The sequence below is a fragment of the Phyllopteryx taeniolatus genome, chromosome 12 (assembly GCF_024500385.1).
Source record: "Phyllopteryx taeniolatus isolate TA_2022b chromosome 12, UOR_Ptae_1.2, whole genome shotgun sequence".
Taxonomy (NCBI): domain Eukaryota; kingdom Metazoa; phylum Chordata; class Actinopteri; order Syngnathiformes; family Syngnathidae; genus Phyllopteryx; species Phyllopteryx taeniolatus.
In genome coordinates, this window is record NC_084513.1 from 3,022,560 (window position 1) to 3,044,670 (window position 22,111).

Consider the following 22,111-nt stretch of genomic DNA (forward strand, 5'->3'; position numbering starts at 1 on the left):
GCTTTCTGTAATTTCCAGAGCGTGGAGTTTTCGGGAGATGTGCATTCCATAGAAATAGCAAATGTGAAATTTGGAAAATACGTCACACTGTAAATCTGAAATTAATTTCGGGAGGGGAGTTTTTTTAGTATGAAAGTGTCACTTGGTTTTGGTCATGTGATGGTGTCGTGGTACACTCGCCTGACTTTGGTGCGGGCAGCATGGGTTCAGTTCCCACTCAGTGACGGTGTGAATGTGAGTGTGAATGGTTGTCTGTGTCGATATGTGCCCTGTGACTGACTGGCAACCAGTTCAGGGTGTAGTCCGCCTTTCGCCCGAAGTCCGCTGGCGTAGGCTCCGACGCCCCGCGACCCTAACCAGGATAAGCGGTTTTTAGAATGGATGGATGGACCTTGGTTTTGTCATACAAGTGTCGAGAAAAGGCCCTTCTTTTTGACCCAGTTTTGTATCTGTTATGTCCATATTTGGCTAAGACCGCCCCCTTTCCTCTGATTGGTTGCCTCCGTGTAGAAGACCCACTTGTGAGAGCACACGTGTTTGTTATGTTGAGAGCGCTGGATCGGGGGGGGGGGGAGAGGTAGGCGGAGATCTTTGCTAGTGACATAGATAAGCTCAAGAAATTCGAATGACCTGAGTTCAGGTCTCTCTGCAGAAAAACGTCTGGGACTCAGAAATGCGTGGATGGTTTTAGTTCATATTTCACGTTTACATATCATTATTTAACTTAATAATTAATAATTTTGTTTGATGTTGGGCTGCAGCTTGCCTGATGTGATCAACAATTGTGATTCAAATATTGATCAAAATGATTGTGATTAAGATTTTGGTTCATGCAGCCCAACTACAAGGCAAGCCCAACGTGCAATAAATCCTTAACAAATGCGGCTTTCGGACTTGCAACAGTTACAAGTTGTCGATATTGGTGTGGGTTGGAACACAAACGCTGACACAAAATGGACACTCATTAACACTTTAATAAACATCCTCAACGCACCTCAACATCGCGGACGGCGGTTGACGCAAAACGTCGTTATATCGTTAGCAGGCTAGCATTGTCGTCCCACCCACGCGCGCGCGCATGCAGACGCGCGCAGAGGTCCCGGGTCATGCGGACTGGAGGCTTTCGAACCCGCAGAACTTCCAGCGCTTCTCCAGCGTAGCGCCGACGCCGCTCAGCTCCTGGCGGAACATGAGGGGCAGACGGACCATGAGGCGCTCCAGTTGCCCCGACGACACCTGAGCACCACACACACACACACGTCGACTTAGTGTCACATTTTGTTTTTGTGAGCTTGTGCGTAATGTTTGTGAGTGTGTGTGTTTATTGAATGTGTGTGTGTGCTTGTGTGTACGTTTGAGTGTGTATATACAGAACGTGTGTGTGAACCTGCATGGGCGTGTGTGTTCGTGTACATGCGTGTGTGTGAGTTTCTGTGAATGTGTGTGTGCGCACGCGCGTACTTGGGAGTCCAGTCTCTGCACATATGACCCCAAGTATTCCAGGTTGGCTCCAAACGGATGAACTTGCAGGAAAGCCGACATCACGCCTGACAAAACAGACATCGAACATATTCATCCAGAAATAAAAAATGTGACTAACAACATACAAGACATACAGTAATTCATGAGAACGATAATCAAGATTAAGGTCAATGGGTGTAAATAAGTCTAAACGGTACGCAAGAAAAAGCAGGAATCACAGTTGCATACTAATGAGCAACTCATTTGGATACGGAGGTTCATCTCATTTGCATACGGACGCTTGGAGTTACCCAGAAGCAGAGCCTCCTTCTCAGACACCAGCCCGCCGCCGGCACCGCCGCCCTCGCTTCGTCTCCTCTCTCGGTTCACGAACGATGGCGACAAAAACCCGTTCACCTAAAACACATGCGCGCGCGCACAACGAATGAGGATGAGTTGATTGACAGCTTGTTGAAGCATGTCAAAGTTGAGCTCTGACCTTTTCCCGGAGTTCCAAAACACTTCCCTCCACGCTATTCTTCACAAGCTGAACCGCAGCAATCACGAAAAACAAGTTGGGAAGCAAAAGGTTGAAATAAGTCGTAAATCAGAGATCAGGAATGAGAAGTTTGTCCCAAAAAAAAAGACAAAATTGTGCTGTTTGTGTACTTTGTGTTGTAATGACAGCAGCTCCCGTTCCAGGAAATGACTGTCTTCGCGGGCCTGCTGTAACTCCCCCTCCTTGCCGGACAACTCGTCCTGCAGCCGCAACACTTGCTACACAACAAATACACCACAAACGCGCGAGCACGTCAAGTCTGCTACTCAACAAACACACAACAAGCACGCAAAGACGTCTGCAATACTGCATATGACCACCAGGTGGAGGCATGGCAGCGTCAATGTGTGTTCAAATTGGGGAAATGCATTAAAAACAAAAAGCATGCCAATAGAACACAAATATTTTTAAAGAGAAATAGAAAAAAAAATCAGGCCATTTAAATGTATAAAATATAAATAATGACAAAAACATTGAATATATACATAAAATTACATATATATTATTAATCTACATCAACATATTTAATATACAAACCCGAATCCCAATGAAGTTGGGACACTGTGTAGAATGTAAATAAAAAGAATGTGATGATGTGAAACCTACCTATATTCTATTGAATACACTTCAAAGAAAAGATTAACTTTATTTTTATTTTTTATTTTTTTTTTAATATTCTCTCATTTTGAGTTTAATGCCTGTAGCGTTCCAAAACAAACTGGGACAGGGGCATGGTTACCACTGTGTTACATCCCTTTCCTTTTAACAACACTCAATAAGCATTTGGGAACACTTATTGCTTTATAGGAATCCTTTCACATTTTTGCTTGATGTACAACTTCGGTTGCTCAACGGTCCAGGGTCTCTGTTGTAGCATTTTGCGCTTCATAACGCACCGCACATTTTCAATGGGAGACAGTTCAGGACTGCTGGCATCATTTGAGGGATTGTATTTTCCGTATCGTATCAGAAAGGAAATCGGTGGTATGGATCATTAGCGGACACACAAAAGGAGCAAATCAAAGGCAAAATCTATTTGTGGCGGCCCCCAAAAATAAATGTATATGTGGGAAACCACAGTTGTTCATGCAGTTGTTCCCTACATGGTGAACCTAGCCCCATCTTTGCTTGTGAACAACTGAGCCTTTCAGGAATGCTCCTTTTATACCCAATGATGACACTCACCAATTTCCAATTAAGCTGTTCACCTGTATGCTATTGCAAACAGGTGTTTTTTTTTTTTTTTTTTTTTTTTTTAGCATACCTCAACTTTGCCAGTCTTTTGTTGCCCCTGTCCCAGCTTTTGTAGAACATGTTGCAGGCATCCAATTCAAAATGCGAGACTATGTATTCATCAGTTTGAGCATTAAACATCTTGTCTTTGTTGTTTATTCAATTGAATATAGGTGAAAAGGGATTTGCAATTCATTGTATTCCGAACTTCATTTGAATCGGGGTTTGTGCATATAAATAAGTCCATAAGTACCTGTTGCATTTGTAGCACACGCTGGTTCAGCAGCTGCACAGAAGCGTCCGGCCACTGCCACCCGGCCACCGCGAGTACGTGATGGTCGCCATCTTGGCCTGACGCCTTCCCCGCCAGAAGCTGCGCCTGCTTCTCGTAAGCATCCATTTGCCATCTCAGGAAGTGGTGCTCCAACGTGGCGGCAGCGGGACACGGTGCGCCTGGCACAATGCCACGCATGTGAACGTGAAGGGGCACGTACAAACACACGCACGCACTCGACAGGAGCCCGAGCTCACCCTCTTCTTCACCGCAAATCTTCATTTTCACCATCTTCATCTTCTTGTTGCAAGGACCTTCATCATCATCGTCCTCATCTTCGTCCTCATCCTGGTCGTCTTCATCATCCTGACGTCTGAGGCCCGACACCTCGTCGCTGTGAACCTGGAACGACAAAATCATTGTCATTATCATCATCATCATTATCATCACCACAAACATCCTCATCACATCATTTTCATCATCATCACCGCCATCATCATCTTCATCATTTTCATATTAATTCTGTCTGTCTGAATGTCTCTCTGTTGACTAGTTGAGGAGGACTAGAGTGGCGGGTACATACCAATCCCGATGGGTACCAACGTGATAGGATGAGTAGGTACCAACCTTGGTTGGACGTTGGCACCAACCTCCATAGGATAGGCAACCTTGCTGGGTACCCACCTGGCACTGCCTGGTCCACATGTCAATGTTCTTGCGCTGAGCTTTGGAGAAATGGTCCCGAGACTTTTGTCGGCCCGACGCCACCAACACAGATGAGATCTGATCCACTTCGGCCGCAAAAGGGGGGGGAAACAGGAAGTGAATGGGAGGGAGCAGGAAGTGAGGAAGAGGAAGTGAGGAGGTGGAAGGCGTCAAGACAAAAATAATCCATTTATGTGTGTGTCGACTGCATATTTACACGTGTTTACGTGTGTACTTACAAATGTACTTACGTGTTCTGTACTTGTTTTCACGTGTTTATTGAACATATACAAAACAAAGCAACACAAGATAGATTATAAATGAAAAGGAAAAAAAGAAATGAACAAATGTAGATTTTCAATATGAGAAGGAAGAAGCAAAAAAACAAAAAAAAATTGAGTCCTCACCCTAATTCTGAGTACAGATTTGACTCATAGTTTTTGTTGTTTTTTGCTTGTAACTGATGTGTGTGTGTGTGTGTGTGTGTATAGATATAGATTCATTCATTCATCTTCCGTTCCGCTTATCCTCACTAGGGTCGCGGGCATGCTGGAGCGAGAGGCAGAGTACACCCTGAACTGGTCGCCGGCCACATAAACAAACAACCATTTGCACTCACATTCACACCGACGGGCAATTTCGAGTCGTCAATCAACCTACCACGCATGTTTTTGGGATGTGGGAGGAAACCGGAGCGCCCGGAGAAAACCCACGCAGGCACGGAGAGAACATGCAAACTCCACAGAGGCGGGGCCGGGATTTGAACCCCGGTCCTCAGAACTGTGAGGTAGATGTGCTAACCAGTCGTCTACCATGCCGGAGCTACATGTGTTCAGTTTAATGTCATACTCATTCCACGTTAACTCTTCTTACGGACATCTCTGTTTTGTATTTGTCCTTGTCATGTTTTTTTTTTAAATACACCTGTTCCCCTTAAATTATAACAACTTGCTCTACTTACAAACAGCTTCTGAGTTCTGTGGCAAAGTAAATTGTTGTGGATTTTGTACCTTAGTAGTCAGAAGCTGTTCTTGTTTTTTCCCTGAGCTATAGAGAGTTGTGTCATCAACAATAAGATACATTTAAAGACTTTGGTGACATTGCAGATATTATTAATATTGTATGAATAAGTTGTGGCCCAGCACAGATCCTTGGGGGACCCCATAAGTGATCTTTAATTGATTTGAGCATTAATTATTAAATTGCACATATTGAAATCTGTCAACCAAGTAACTTTTCATCCACTTGTATGCCAGACCTCATATGCCATATCTCTATAATTTATTCATGAACTTACTATGATCACTCGTGTCAAAAGCTTTTTTTTAAATCTATAAAAACCCCAGTAGTGTATTCTTTACTGTCTATGTTGATCTGTATCCCCTCCACCAGCTCCATGACTGCCATCAAGGTGGACCTTTTTGCTCTGAAGCCAAATTGGTTTTCACTTAAAGGTTTGTGTTTGTCAATAAATTTGTCAAGTTTGTGTGCAAATAATTTTTCCAAGATTTTGGAGAAGTGTGGAATCAGTGATATTGGTCTGGAGTTTGTGAATCGATGTTTGTCTCTGCTTATGTAGATTGGTATTACTATAGCTACAGTGTTTTCCACTTTGGATGGAAAAAGACCAGTTTGAAAGGACCAGTTCCAAATTTATGTCACTTACTAATACCATGTCAATATTAAAGCAATTTCTGGACTTTTTAATTGTTTTGTCGTTGACAAAGTCTGTTAGTTCCCGAATAGCCCGCTGTTGTTTACTTCCACAGTGGAGCAATGCAGGCAGAGAATGGGAATGATGTATTTCTGGGTCACACATTCGCACACATATACACACATTTACACACATCCCCCAGACTCACAGCTGTGGTGTCCTTGAGCAAGACACTGATACCCCGAAATGCTCCCCGGGCACTTCAGCTGCCCCCTGCTCCAGTGTGTTCCACTAACGTGTATGTGTTCACTGTGATGGGTTAAATGCAGAGAACAAATTTCGTGTATATGTTCATGACAATAAAAGGTTATTCTTCTTCTTCAGAAAAAAAAAGAAAGATAGATCCAATCCCATAAGCCGTGCCTCTTTTGCCAACGTGGCGGCCACGTCATGATGGTTATTGTCATGATGTATCTATTGTGTATTGTTGTGCCATAGAGTGCAGCACAGAGAGAGAGAGAGAGAGAGAGAGAGAGAGAGAGAGAGAGAGAGAGTGTTAACTAAGGAATACAAAAGACAAGTCTCTGGAGTCTGGAATATGCTATTTTTGGTACAGTAATTTTTTTTGTCAAGCCGTTAACCTTTGGCAACTGATTTGGAAATAAGAAGCACACTAATTCCTGGCGGCTCATGAAAGTGACTCGCCTATGATGAGTACTGTACGTCAACACAAAAGCATGGTCAGTTTGGATCAAATGTGAAGTTTTCAAACATTTCAAGCTTTTTTATATATATATTTATTTACAATAACTGTACTGTACTGGGCGTTTTAGGACATGAAAAAAAAAACTACAAAAAAAAATTTGTACTTACAATAATATGGGTGCATATGGCCTGACAAAAAGTGCTTTAATGTACAATCGACAATCGGCTGTATTGCACAAACCCCGCCCCTATTAGTCCATTCTATTGAGGTTCCACCGTCGCTCTTAACTCAGGAATTCCTTTAGCTAGGTCACTTGCCCACTTGGACAAAAAAAACAACAACTATTAAATTACGTAGCTATAGCCTTATTTTCCTCAACAATAGTGTTTTTGTGATTTATGAAGTATTCGGGACAACCCATTGTTTTAGAAACATGTTTGATTATACTATTTAATACTCACCATAGCTCTTGTGTGTTGCTCTTATTCTGCTCCAATAATGTGTAGTAATGTTCTTTCTTACTCATTCATACTCATTGTTATACTAATTATATTTTATTGTAATTACACGTGTAGTTACGTGTGTACTTGCATGTGTACTTACGCGTGTACTTACTTACACAGTGGCAGTTCTAGCCCGATTTTAGCGGGGTGGCTAGACTGGGTCCAAGGGGTTTTTTCAGGGGGGCCGGACTCCACTCCAAGGGGTGTGGGGGGTTAGGGGGAGTACACTGCTATCTGAAACATTTTGAGTCCATTTTATTTTGTCAATGGGTGGGGGGGGGGCTGCTGCTGTGGGGGTCACAGAGGGGCCAAGCTCATCTTACTTTTCAACTTACATGTGAACTCACTCGCATGTGCAGTGAACATTGAACGCTTCATTCAGGGATGAAAAATTCAGCCCGCGAATTTGAGATGGAGAGGCCCCCCGAATTTTTTTTGTTCCTCCTGCCGTGCAACCAAGCCCCGAACACGAACCAATGAGCGGTGACCGAGATTTTACGTCTCATAATTTTTGCAGTACACTGTACTATGCATAATACAAGTCAATACAACTCTACTGGTCTGGCTATTGCTGCTTCCTCTTTCATTCTCTTCCTCCTCCTTCTCCAAGATCAGCACCACCTCCTCACTGCCACCATGACTGGGGTCACCCAGTCCCTCAATAACCCATTTGCTAGTGGCCTTCACTCCTGATGTTGCTGCTCCTAATAATAATAATAATAACAATAATAATCATAATAAGTATTATCTTCTAAATACACAAAGGCAATCCATGTAAGAAAAAGCCATAAATCACTCACACACACACACAGACACACACACACTCCCTCTTTGGAGGGTTTACACTTCCTTGTAACAGAGTAATCCCTCAACTGCTTAAAGAGTAATGTGACCTAATCACAAAGTGAGGTCATTTTTTGATGGCGAGCAACAACAAGAATCAATCGTGCAATACAGAGGACTAAAGTATTTAACAATTTTTTATCCCAAATCATTTGCATAGCAAATGCATGGTCTGCTAGGTCTAAGATTTTGCACATTTGCTTCACCTTGCTCTAATATTTTCCATTCTTTCATGTTAATTTTTTCTGCCCCTCCCATTTCCTTCACACCTGCCTACTTTCTTTTCAACTCTCTCACCTCGCTACCTCGCTATCATTTAGCAATTTGCTGACAAGGGAAATTGAGATGAGCCTGAGCCAATTAGATCTCAGCAAAAATGAGGAATCCAAAGTGGTGTGGGGTTACAGGGGGGGCGGAGACGACACGCACAGGGCTTGTAAGTCTGCTCCTTAAATTGTTGGTGTCGTGACGAATCATAAACACATGCTGCAGTCTGCAGGCTATAATCTATACCAGTACTCGGCGGGGCCGCTTGGTGTGCTCGTGTGCGGCTTTGTTGACATGAGACAGGCTAACCTATGAGTCATCTTGTATTTGTTAAACAGCAGTTTGTCATTATTTTTTGTTAAACAATGGCTGTGTGTATTGGAAGTTCGATCGGAATTAGCCTATTAAAAGAAACGGGGAAAAAACGCTTGGCTAGGTCGGCCTGTAATGGACCGGCCGTTGGCGAGTTGTCCCGAAATTCCCAGTTGCAACTTGCTTTCATTGGGACTCGTATGTTTGTACGTGGAGTGCGTGAGGTGACTGGTCGCACGTCAGACTGCTTTCCATTCTCAAGACTTTCTTTGATTGCTGAATGCATGAATGATGAATGAATAAAAAGATGGATGACAGATGAAAGAATGGATGTCGGCTGATGGACGGGATGATATTTGACCTGTGATGTTGCAAGTCAACGTTAGCGCTATGAATACGGCAAGTGACTTCCTTGTGTCCGCGTGTTTGTGAGTGATCTTACACTGCATGAGTATGCCGGTGAGTGCGCTGTTGAAGGCGTCTTGTGCTCTGCGCAGCGCCCGCCGTTGCTGCGTGGCATCCCTGCGCAGTTGTGTGGCGTGCACATTGGCGCTCTCTATCAACGCGTACATCTTGTTGGCACTCGAGCGGTTCACCTCACCGCCGTCCAGCCACAACAAAAGCACGGACGCAGCCCAGCTGAACTGCTTCCTGTCTAGTAGAAAAGACATACGCACATGCACACGCACACACACACACGCACAGTCACTCCAAGGTGCTTTTTCTTCTGTTTTTTTTTCTATTGATTTCAGCACATAAGCAAACCCGCCAAATGTATTGATTGTCGTAGAACAGGAAACAACGAAGAAAATGATGTGCACAGGTCATCAAGTCCTTCGTGTTGACCTTGAGACCTTTGCACACCATTCCAGCACAATTGAGGCACGATTCCAGCCTGATTCTGATTGGATGTGATGGTTCCTTCACGGGAGCTTGAGCGTCCAATCGGGCCACACGCTGACAAAGACTCAAATTGTTCCCGTGTGGGTGGAGAACTCGAGCGCTCCTTAGGCCCCCGTCAGGCGGCTCGACTCCGCCTGCCGTCGTTCCATCAGCGACGAGCCTGGCGTCTCATTTCAATGACAATCGGAGCAGCGAGGCGAAGACGCGCGGCATTAGGTAGCCTTTAGGGAGCCTTTAACGCGCACGCCGGCCGATAAAAAGCTTCAAAAAGCTTCAGAGGCGCCGCCGCCGCAGATTAGCCCCGCGTTACAACACAGCACACAATGACACAAAACACAACGTTCAAAACGCACACACACACTATTCATTGAACACGCACACACACACACTATTTATTTAACACCAAGCTTTGTGTGCTGCTGTTAGCGACAAGCTACACTCTGATGCTGTGAACAGCTGGGCTGTGCTTTAGTGCATTATTGATCTTGTCAGCACTAGTGCGGATCCTCACGTCGTCGCGTCATTTAGTTTGTCTTTTCAACCTCTAGTCCTTTACAGCTCTAGTTGTATAGACCTCTAGTTGCCTAGTCCACTAGTCCTGTACTAACTTAGTCCTATAGTCCACTAGTTCTCTCGTCATTTAGTCTTCTTATGTGGCTGGTTTGCCAGAGGAACTCGGAAACATTTTCTCCAAACATAACATTTTAAACCCACTAACACCCATAGGCTGAATCACCCCAAGGACAGAATCCCAAAAAGAAAAGTCAGCAATATGGTTTGCACAGTGCAGTGCAGTGAGAAGTGCAATGACTTCTACACTCGAAAGACTGAGCAGCAACTACACAGGCGCATCACGCAACATCGGCAGCCGGCTTCTTCGGGTCCAGAATCAGTGGTTCTTTTGCATCTCTAGAAGAAGAGACATTGCTCAGAGGACAACGTCCAAATTCTGGATAGGGAGGACCGCTGGTTTAAAAGTGTTGTAAAAGAAGCCATCTATGTCTAACGACAAAAGCTATCTGTAAACAGAGGAGAAGATTTGAGGCATCACCTATTGTCTGCTTATAACAATGAACTGACATCTCTCCCCCCAAAGATCGCCTCATTCCATGGGAAGAGCGTCCCGAATGAGGCTATAGATATACAGGACGGTTATTTCACTAACCACAGGTTGGTGACGTGCACAGACAATTTCAGAAAAAAAGGTAGGCCTACAGAGGACAATCCCATGTTCTTAAGAACTGTTCATGTTCTGTAGAACCTGTTCATGTTCAGAAGAACCCTTCAAGTTCTGAACTGAAAGGCTGGCTTTGTTGCCCTTTTTATAGAATACGTAAAACCTTTTTTGGTGGAATATTTGATACGGCCCCCGGCGTCACCCAGACTCTACCTCCAGCGGCCCACGTGTAAGTTGCGTTTGAGAGCCGTGCTCAAGGGTGACCTAGCAGACATCATTGGAACCGAGTCGTTCGCCTCCGCCACTGGAACAGGAAATGGTTGACCATCGCACGTGACATAGTGCAGGAGCACCGTACTTGGGCTGCTTCTCTTCGGGATGCCGTCCAGGCTCAGGAAGACACCGGCTCTAACCAGACTAGGCGAACGCCGTTTCAACAGCAATTAGTCTTATAGGCCTCGAGTCGTCTACTCCTGTAGTCCTCCAGCTGTTTAGTTTTCAAGTCCGTTCAACCTCTAGTTATTTAGTTGAGTAATCTAGTCCTGAAGTCATCAAGTTCTCTAGTTATCTTGTCTCTCCAGTCATTTAATTTATAAATCTTCAAGAATGCTACCGCTGTAAACATACAATACTCCAATCATCTAGACATCTATTCCTCTAGTTGTCCGGTTATCAAGTCCTATAATTATCTAGTCTTTTTTAATCATCCAGTCCTCTTGTTCCCAAAATCTCTGGTCATCTAGTCTTGTAGTCCAGTCAACCATACCTCTAGGCCTATAGAACCCTAGTTTCTTGTCTTATGTGCTACCCCTATAGTTCTGTAGTCCTCACTGTCACTGATGTGTTCTCACCCAGACCTTCCGCCTCACCTTTTAGGCCCTCGGCCAACACGGCTGCCTCGTGCTCCGAGAAATGTGGGTGTGGTGTGGGTGGCAGGGACGCCGGTGTCAGGGAGGGCGGTGCTTGTTCCTCATGCATGTGGTAGTCCCGCTGGTCCTGGTGTTGAAGTCGGTTTTCTCGTTCTAGTAGTCTCTGTTTGCACTCCCACTCATACAAGTCATCTCGAGCCTGAGCAAAATCCACGTGGATCTTGGCTGAGTCTTTCTTGTCCATACTTGAGCCGATACGAAGGCGGTAGCCTGAAACACAACAGTGCAATCAGTAACACTGTAACACAATACACAGCGCAGTATAGTGAGGAGTGCAATGAGCTCAACATTGGAGAGACCACGTTGCCTTTACACAAGCGTATGACACAACATCGGCGAGCAGTTTCTTCATGTCCAGAGTCAGCAATTCATTTGCATCTCAAGAAGAAATGACATTCCTTCAAGAACAAGAACAACAATGACCAAAATCTGATAGGGAGGACCTCTGGTTTGAAAGAGGTGTAAAACGATTCTACATCTATTGTATGTCAAACTAGAAAAGTTGCCTCTAAACAGAGGAGGGGGCTTATGCCATCATCTGTTGCCCGCCTATAACAATGCCCTGACATGCTAATATTGCCTCATTCCATGGGATGAGTGGCCTGAATGAGCGGTTTTGCCACAAGATAAGTCAATGACTGATTGGTTTCACTAACAACATCATTTTTATTTTTAATGTATATATTTTTTTATTGGTTCTTCCTTATTTTAATGAATGTATTGTTTTTGGAAGCTGCACTGTGGTGTTGTGTCCTTGTGATAGATGTCGGATCAATCTGGGGAGGAAGGGCACCGAGGACTGTTTCCGGGCTGTGGTGTCCCTCTACCCCTCTTTGGCCCCTTTGTGCCCTGATATCCCGACTTGGGTGGCCCCCTGTCACATGCCCTGCTCTTTTTAATGCAGTACACACCAGCTTAGTGTAAAAAAAAAAAAAAAAAAAAGGAAAAAAGAACATACAGAAAAACAAACAAAATAACAACAAAAAAATAATGCACCATATCCACTTAAATCTACACATCTAGTAACCTAAAAAAAATACTACACATTAATAAATACATACAGTAGATTAGGCAGGTGGAGAGGGTGACCAGGGGCGGCTGGTGGTGCTCTCTCTCCCCTCTCAACTCAAGCATGGGAGGGGCACCGGCCTACAACCCACATTATTTAGTTCATTATTCCTCACTTTTCTTTCTTTACATGACACATTTGTTTAAAATTGAAACTTGTGTTGTTCTTGTTTGTTTTGCTAATAGTATGATGACTACTTTTTATTATCATCATCCCAAATATGTTTTTCATCATTTTTCTTTCCAGTATATACCCGTCCCTTGAATAAACCTAAAACTGGAAACAAAACACGACTGGTAACTAAGACGTGGCACAGACAGAGACAATGAACAGACAAGAAGTGAAAGACACCAGGGAAGTAAATGCAAACAGATTGACGAGGCAACGAGGAACACCTGGACAAGACACGAGCGGCTGGTAGAAGGTAGAAGGTTGACGAGAGCAGGTGGACACAATAACTAAATGAGCACACAAGACATGAAAAACATGGGGCACGGGAAAACACGAAACAAAACCAAACACAAAACATAGACCATGACAGTTTGTCTATTTGTCTGTCTTTCTCATTGTTGCTTCACAAAACAACAACACCCTATTGTGACGAGCCCCAGGGGACACGCAGACGAGTCCAGACGCGTTTTGTGTGAGCCCATGTGTGTGTGTGTGTGTGGATAGTGTCGTGTTTGATGTAACCTGATAGATAGAGAGCCTTGTCCACCATGAACTCCTCGCTGAAGCGAACGTGGCAGAAGTTCTTCTTGCTCTTGCGCAATGCGATGATGTCACCGCAGGGGCTGAAGACTTCCCTGATGATGTCTTCGCTGGTGTTCTCCGGAAGACCGCCGACAAACACCGTCTTGCAGCCGGGGGGGCGTGCCCGGGTGGATGGGGGGGAAAGGTCTAAGACAGGGGTGTCAAACTCATTTTTGTCACTGGCTACATTCTTGGTACAATTACCCTCAGAGGGCCATTATGACTTTGTAACCATATAAATGTTTCATCGCGTCATGAAAAATCAGTGGACCCTCATACACTCATGGTTTGGCTCTGCAACGTTACATACTCGCTGATTTTTTTTTTTTTCAATTGTCTTAAAATTATTTTTCAATTCTTTAACATTTTGTCATCTGTCGTTTTGTTCCAAAATGGGCATCAGTTATCCGTGAAGTTTTGCTCGTCATGGTCTGGCCCTGTCAACACAACAAATTGATGGATATCTCTATTGGAAAACAGAAGTCAGGAATAATTGTTTGTTCAACTACTGATCAAGATACTGTAAAACAATGGGGTTGGTTACAAAAAATGCTTCGATTATCCCTGTAATATCTCAACGCTGTTATTAAATCCAACAAATTGAAATGTTGGTACAGATTTGAGCAAGAATCATAGAAGTTGATTCAAATAATTTGGTTTCGCGGGCCACATAAAATGGTGTGGCGGGCCGGATGTGGCTCCCGGGCCTTGAGTTTGACACTTGTGGTCGAAGACATCAACGTCCCTCTGATTACTATCAGCACAACATCGCTGCTGTCATAGCTGCCATTGATAGTAATAACAGTAGCGACCATATTACTGCTGTTGTACTATTGTCTATACTGGTATCACTATAATTTGTACTGTTATTATTATCTTCAGTGTAATCACAATCTTTGGTACTGACATCACTCTCGTCTGTACTCTGTCTATTGTCTGAAGTGTTATCAGAATCATTGGTCCTGTTACTAAAACTACGACAGTTGTTGTGGTTCTTACTGGGGTTCTGCGGGAAGAGCATGCACCCGTTGTGGCGGATGATCTCCTTGACGGCTGGCAGCGGCGTGTCAGGCGAGGGGGCGGGTGGCAGCGTCGGGTGCGGGCGCGGGGGCAGGACTACCGGGCCGACGGCCGCCGTCACGGGGTTGACGGTCGTCGCCATGATGCCCAGCAGAGGCTCCAACTTCGGCATGCACACAGAGTCTGACAAACAAGAAAAATCCGGAATTGTATACCCGTTAGTCAGCAAAATTAATCATATCGCATCTTAGCATCTTGCGCTAAATCGTATTAATTGTCCTTTCTTAGCATCTGTTTCTAAAATTTTATAATTGTGCTTTTTTTTTTTTTGCATCTTGTGCTAGAACTGGATAATTGGGTCCCAAAAAAGCTGGCACAAAGGGTCTTTTTTTTTTTTTTTTTTTTTGCGGAAGATAAGAGAAGAAAAAGATCAGTGAAAAATCATCACGGGAAAACGAGCCAGAGAAAACAATAATCTCCATTTGTGTGCAAATGGAAGATAAGCAATGGGCAAAGTAAAAGTGAGATGGGGGGAAAAGCAGGAGAAAAGTGTCCATGCGGAAGATAAATGAAGAAAAAAGTCAAAGGAAAAGTGTGACCTCTAATAAATGCGGGAGAAAAGAATCATCTCCATTTGAGCGCTAATGGAAGATAAGCAAGGAAGAGATTACATTTTTAAAAAAGCACAATTTCGTTGGGAAGATAAGCATCCAAGAAAGAGTGCGACGGAAAAAACAGCCGTCGGGGTCATCTTCCCGTGGAAGATGAACGAGGAAAAGCTGAAAGAAAAAGTGCAGGAGAAAAGCTCGATCTCCATCCGAGCGCTAATGATGACGAGCGAGCGTTGTCGCATTGAGACGCGGAAAAACAAGAGAAAACGAGAGCAACCGTTCGTCAACGCATTGCGTGCGATAACCCTGACAGCGCAATTACGCCACGTGCGCTAGCTTAGCGCCGCTTTAGTCTGGCCGGCGCCGGGCGGGGGCCATGTGACTCGCCGCGCCGACCGCAGGGCGACGGTGAGGACAAAAAAAAACAACTGGCCCAGTCAAGCGACGCCCGGCAAATGGCGTCGAGCCGAGGGACGTGTTGTCATGCCAACATAAGGAAACCCAACAGCCACTTATTTTAGGGACAAAATGTCTTGTTTTAAGTGGGAAAAAACATCTGCCAAATGGAACTAGTTAGAAATGACTTGATAAGATTCTAAAAATAATAATCTTGTATCTTAAAACAAGTCTTTTTTGTATTGCTGAAAATTTACAAAAAAGTCAAAACGGTCTTACGAGGTAAGAATTTGCATTCGAGCAGTACAAAATGTTCAAGTTCAAATATGAGTTGACAGCCTGTTACAAGAGCTCCGCTAATTGCTGACTTACATTTGTATTTTCCGTTTATGGTTTATGGTACAAAATGTGGACTTGGCCGTGATATTCATTGGAGGAGAATAACAACGCTTGATGTTTGTGCCTTCACAGCAGCATGTTTGCAACAGCACCAATTTTGTGGAAGAGAATGTCGGCACGATAGGACGGTGATGGTAAGGCCGTGAGGATCTTGTCTTGTTAGACCTTAACACGCAACAGCCCCATTTTTGTTGAGCGGAAAATGTCGCCGTTGTCAGACTGTCTGAGCTGGTGCAGCTATGAGGAGCTGCGAAAGCAGAGGGGGCTGGGGGGGGGGGGGGGGGGGGGGTGTCGTCAATGGTGAGCAGAGGAGATGTCGATAGGAATGACAATTGGAGTAAAAAAGTCAAATGAAGCGAGAGAGTCGACTAAATGGGACTGGAGAATTGTACTAAATTATATCACGTGTAGTATGTGGAGGACAATTTCGGAAACTGTCTGCAAAGCAATCATGACTGAATTTGTTGTCACTACAAAGGTATATGCAATCACAGCAGTTATATATTTTGCTTACTGTCTGTGTTAGGGACCGTCTACAAATTACAAAGCACCTTTTCTCATTCTGGTTGCTGTAGTAGTTGGAAATGGGAGGCCACTACTTACTACAGGTCAAATGTTACTGATATCTTGCATTTTGGAGAAAATGGATGCAATTATTTGCCAAAAACAACAAACTACAACAAACCAAACACCTGCCTTCCGTTGCCAAGTACGACAGCAATCAGAATGAGAAAAGGTGTTTTTATTGCTCTTTGGTGAATATTTTTGACAATGAATTTGTCTTGTTCCATAAATGTTTAATATGCACGTTTTTGGAACGCGAGAGCGGGAGGAGCGCGGAGCACGCAGGATTCAAATCCAAAACCTCAGAAGTGTGAGACAGACGTGCTAACCTGTTGTTCACCGCGCTGTCTAGCTTCTTAGCAAAGTTAACAAAGACTCAGTATGTAACTGTCATGGAATAAAGTTACTTTTTTTTTTTTGTTTTTGTATTCTGATTACATAATCCTGTTCCATCTATTCCGTCATTCCCCAAAGCTGTTAATATGAGAGTGCAACGATATATGACAGAAATATAACACCAATTTGAACAAAAAGGTGTTTGGAAACTCAAGCAAGCTATCTTTTTTCATTTTCATTTTTTCTTGAAAAGTTGATTCCGCTCGACAGCTGCGATATATAAAATATGAGCTGATACTGCCACTTAATAGTATAGTACTAGGCTCACCAACACAGTCTATTTTTACATTATCCAGATGGTGCTTGCCCTTAAAGACAACCAGGGTAGTTGACATCTATAATGCGGTGAGGGAATTTGTAGCAGAAAAAAAGGCACCTTCGGAAAAAATGGTATCGGTGACAACAGATGGGGCTCCCGCTATGATCGGCCGACATACAGGATTCATTTCTCACTGTAAAGGTGAGTTTCCAAAGTTTCTGCATTACCACTGCATCATTTACCAGCAGGGGTTTTGTGCAAAAATGATCGGCTTTGAGTGTGTGATGACTCCCGTCGTGAAGATCGTAAAAAGCATCCGCTCCAGAGCAAAGCAGCACAGAACATTCAAGGTGCTTTTGGAGGCGCTGTCAGCTGAAAATGGTGACCTAGGACTACACACAGAAATCAGACGGCTAAGCAGGCTTCCCAAGACAGCGAAACATATAGAGATGTGGCAGTGCCGTGGCAAAATTTAATTCAAATATTTTAAAATGGTTCGAAATTCTTCCGATTTGGTTCCAAAATCAAAAAGTGACGAGATGTAAAAATCTTACAGCAGAGCTTTGTATGTTACGTCGCTCATAATAAATTTGTACAAACATGGTGCAATATAGTTCATGATCCATAAATGAATTGTTAGTGGTGATGAAAACGTGACTGTGATTTAAAGAAATAGTGTTGAGTATTGATAGTGATCTGATTCCCAAATCATTTTTAACAAATACTGTGAGAAATCATTAACATGACCAATGTCTTCAATCTTAATGATATGATATGAATATGAAACTGGTGATGAAAAAGGGGTGTTCCAAAGGCAATTAGTTATTTCGCAAGTGCTCCAAAATGGATTGATATTATAGGAAATGACCGCCAGTTTCAGTTTCTTACATAAATACATAATACATAAAATCACCTTTTTAGTGAAATATTGAACGTTAAGACCCCATAGCCGACTTTAACCAAACAACCAATTCCGCTAGCTGAATGCTAACTCCCAATGCGAAGCGCGATAGATGGGCTAACAAGACAAGTGGTGACAAGACTAGTGTTGATGTTAGCAGTACTCACAGTCATACATTATCCTCTGTGGAGAACGACTAATATTGCAGCTTAGTTGTGACTGACTTCCTCCGTATTTCATCATCAAATCAACTTGCAGTATGTCTACATGCATTATACTGCCCTGTGATCGCCGAAGCATGCACACCAGAAGAAGCAGCACAATGCCCATTGAATAATCATGATGCGCCAACTGTTCAATTCTTTCAGTTCTGTTTAACTATTTTATGATTGTATGTTTTAAAAAAAAAAAAAAGTACAATAGTGACGAGTTCTCGTGTTTTGGGGGGTTTCTACAAGGTTCCGGTGTGAGTCCGTGTTTTCAGAGGACACCAGTGCCGACAGGATTGTTCTTCCACACCAAACTCGTCCAAGCAGTCTGTTACTGGCCTTCCTGTCTAATTACCATTGTTTGACAGATAAATTAGCGGCGTGCGTCCCAATACTTTTGTCCGTGGCGCGTCGGTGAGGCGCGGGACGTATGACATGTTTTTGGTCGTGTTTGCCTTGACGAGAATAACAAAAACGTCAAACTTGACTCATTAGCGCGCACGAATATTCATGAGCGCGCCTCGCTAACCGTGCTAATGAAGGGACGCTAACGAACGGATGCAGGCCCGCCCAAGCATCACGCTGACAGCCATCCCTCATATTTGCAATATAGATTTAATGATCATTTATGAACTGTGCTTTCATCGACACTGGGGAAATACTGTGAATTTAAAACGAGGTCCCGAAATGTATGTAAATGTTGTAGTTTTATTGTAATTGTTGTGAGGCGTTTGTGACTCTTGTTGTTTTTGTTGTGAATATGTTATTTTTATAACGGTGTATTGTAGTGTAAAGATGCCGATGGTGAACGTGGGACTCCAGGAAGAATTGCGATGACGTTAGCCAAAGCTCATGGAGATCCGAATAAATAAAAGGAAATGAGTCAAACACACACTCGTGCACACACAAACATGCACATACGCGCACACACATTGCCATTATTTTGAAAAGTTTTGACGTACCGCTGGCCACTGCGCTCCCGTGTGAAGTCATGACGCTGGATGACAAACGCCAAACATCCGGATGATTCTTGAGAAAGGAAGAAGAGGAAGAAGAAGACGACGTACACTTGATTATTGATAATAAGAACTTCCCATTCTGGAATCAGCACAATTGGAAACAGAAATACAAGATGGATGAGGGGGTCGGTTGGGCGCAGGACGTTTAGTTGGCTTGGCATCGGGAGGCTTCACCGGGAGACAGTTTGAGCGCTCGAGTGCTAATCGTGACTTGACACACGACAAAATTCAAGCCGTTTTGGTTTGAAGAAGCCAATTTGGTGCTCGCTCATGAAAAATGTTTGACTCTGACGCCGCATTCACTGTCCAGTTATTCAACACACACACACACACACCGCAGGCCAGGAATCATTAGTGTGTGTTTGCGTGTGCAGCCATCCGAAAGATTGGCCACCAATTAGGGTTTGCCGGCACCCTCCGGCCGCTCATTTGCGGCGGTGGCGGCTAGCGGCAGTGTCTACGTCGCGATAGCCTCAGGTCAAGAAACCTGAAAAGTGAACCCAGCTCCATTTTGTCTCCTTCCTTCTTGTCCTGAGGGAGGAAGTCTTCCTGCAAGCTGTCTGAACGGACACTTAATGGAAATGTGACTTCCGAGTTGACTTCCTGTTAACTCCAAAACTGGGACCATTCGGCAGACACGTGCACACGTGGGCCCGAGTGGTGCTGCAGCACCTGTCTCTTCTGAAACGGCCGTTTCTGCTGGAGCCCTGATTCGAACTCCAAACCTCAGAACTGTGAGGTGGATAGTCCACTGTGCTGCCCTATTTCGCCATACCTCTGGTTAAATTCCCGAAAAGGGAAACTGGAGCAGTGGTGTGTGGGTGGTCGTGGGGATGGATGGATGGATAGATAGATGGATAGATAGATAGATAGATAGATAGATAGATAGATAGATAGATAGATAGATAGATAGATAGATAGATAGATAGATAGATAGATAGATAGATAGATAGATAGATAGATAGATAGATAGATAGATAGATAGATAGATAGATAGATAGATAGATAGATAGATAGATAGATAGATAGATAACCCGATTGGACGCATAACCCATGTGACCATGCGGGGACGTCACAAAAATACACACTGATTGGCTGAGTGGCCTACATGACCAAAAGGCTGTGTAGGGAGGGATGCAGAAACATCTCAGAGTTCCCAAAGCTACAGCGCAGCCGCTATGCCGGTCTGAGCATCGTGTCGCAATCGATTGGGCGAGAGGTGCCTCGTTGTTCGCGCCGGCCTCCGTGCCGGTAAACGCTGGCATCGGCCGCTAGTGGACAACCACTTCGCGAAGCCGCATCCCGCAGCCCCACTCCGCGGGCCACCACCACAGCTCCCCTGAATTTTGGGACTCAAGCAAATAAAGCACTGTTAGTAGGCCGTATTCGATTTCTAATATTATAAATACAAAAATATGACAAGACAGTAAATACTGTTCAATTATTGAACAGAAAATTTCTCAATGGACAGTTTTGTTATTGTGAGCATATATTATTGCTGCAGCAATAATACTGTTTTGGAGTATATGAATGTAAACATTGGATGGACAGGGATAAAAGTGCACGGTAATAGATGATTTAAAGCTCTCTTTCACAAAAACCTGTGGAGAAAACAGACGGAAAATACTAAAACCTATTGAGAAGGACCCTCCAAGAGTCAAGAAGAAGAAGAAGAAGAGTGAGAACAAGAGAGGTTTTTCGGTTCTCCTGCATTTGCCTCTTTGCCCCACCTGTAGCGTGATCGTTCCTGCAATACCGTGAGCTTTCCCGCAATATCCCAATAATTACCATACCATGAGATTAATACTATGATAAAACCGAACCGTGAGATATAGCTATTGTTATACCCCGACAAAATATGCATGTTAGGTGTGGGTAGAATTTTTGTCGACTTGGGGTCGTCTACCTCAGGTTCTGCACTGTAGTATCTGTAACTTTGAACGTGTATGGCTTTAGAAGGTGGGGCCTGGCCTGGTGAGTAATGTGGGAGTCAGCCAATGAGAGTGTAAGTTGTTGGCTGTTGTTAGCTCAGGTTAGCCAGTCTAAATGAGCACCGCAAAATCCTGCGATACAGCAAAAAATCTGCAATATAAAATTAGACGTACGATTTAAAAATCTGCGATACCGCAGGACTGCAAAATGTGAACTGTGATACAGTATGTATATGAGTTGCAATAGTAATTATATATATTCATAACAAGAATCCATTAAAAGGGCACATACATAAAAATGTATCCAAAAAAACAGATCAGGAAGTAGAAAATTAAACAACGGTGTGGTGTGTTAATAGCCATCAGCGCTGCTAGCTCATTAGCAAGCGTGGTGGTCTATCAGGGTATCCTCAATCTGAGACACACACACACGCGCACACAAACACACACGCATTAAATGAATGACTGTGTGTCCGTGTGTGCCAGCCTGTCTTAATGTGATGGCTGAGCTCGCTGATGGACGGAAGCGGCGTGCCGCTGTTCCTGTCGCGTAGCATTAGCATCAAGAGGAAGCGAGCGGGAGAAGCGAGCGAGCGGCAGAGAGGCGGCAAGAGACGAGCGCGAGGGAGCGCTGGCCGGCCTCGCATGAGCGACACCGCCCGACCCCGCTGCCCCGCTGGCGTGACCTGCCGCAACGCTCCGCCTCTTCGCCGTTCATCTTGCGGGCTGAGTGTGATGACAAGGGTGCCGCGGGAACACGCCGTAGCGAGCGCATGCACACACATACATGCACACTTTTGTGGTGTGTGTGTGTGTATTTGTACATATGTGTGAAGCAGGAATGTGCGGGAAGGAGGAGGAGAGCCATACACACTTTCAGAGGACACCTCAAGGTCGAACAAGCTCATCAATTATTCATCATACACACGCAGAGCCGTCCTGGTGGGGAAGAGCATGTGTGAAAAACCTAACACTCACGCCCTGCTCGGATGACTTTCGTGAAGAAGAACAAGCTAACCCCTTTGAGACAAACTATAACTCAGAGCTGACGAACTGAC

At 44.2% G+C, this 22,111-nt stretch overlaps 1 protein-coding gene across 4 annotated transcripts in view; it reads right to left on the reverse strand.

Annotated features, from left to right (window-relative positions):
- Positions 1 to 956: 956 nt before the first annotated feature.
- LOC133486572 (ecto-NOX disulfide-thiol exchanger 1-like) overlaps positions 957 to 22,111 on the reverse strand; it is a 32,698-nt gene continuing 11,543 nt past the window's right edge. For 2 of the 4 annotated variants that reach the window (XM_061791943.1, XM_061791945.1), the window contains exons 2-14: positions 19,066 to 19,132; positions 14,348 to 14,551; positions 13,289 to 13,495; positions 11,467 to 11,736; positions 8,960 to 9,172; positions 4,212 to 4,318; positions 3,785 to 3,929; positions 3,507 to 3,706; positions 2,131 to 2,238; positions 1,961 to 2,008; positions 1,773 to 1,878; positions 1,462 to 1,547; positions 957 to 1,236 (exon numbers count right to left, since the gene is read on the reverse strand). In XM_061791943.1, the coding sequence (XP_061647927.1) occupies positions 1,105 to 1,236; positions 1,462 to 1,547; positions 1,773 to 1,878; positions 1,961 to 2,008; positions 2,131 to 2,238; positions 3,507 to 3,706; positions 3,785 to 3,929; positions 4,212 to 4,318; positions 8,960 to 9,172; positions 11,467 to 11,736; positions 13,289 to 13,495; positions 14,348 to 14,551; positions 19,066 to 19,132 (1,893 nt within the window). In that variant the 3' untranslated portion in view covers positions 957 to 1,104. Of the gene's footprint in view, positions 1,237 to 1,461; positions 1,548 to 1,772; positions 1,879 to 1,960; positions 2,009 to 2,130; positions 2,239 to 3,506; positions 3,707 to 3,784; positions 3,930 to 4,211; positions 4,319 to 8,959; positions 9,173 to 11,466; positions 11,737 to 13,288; positions 13,496 to 14,347; positions 14,552 to 19,065; positions 19,133 to 20,210; positions 21,023 to 22,111 lie in introns of those variants that run through there. The other 2 variants (XM_061791944.1, XM_061791942.1) reach the window with 2 other exon arrangements.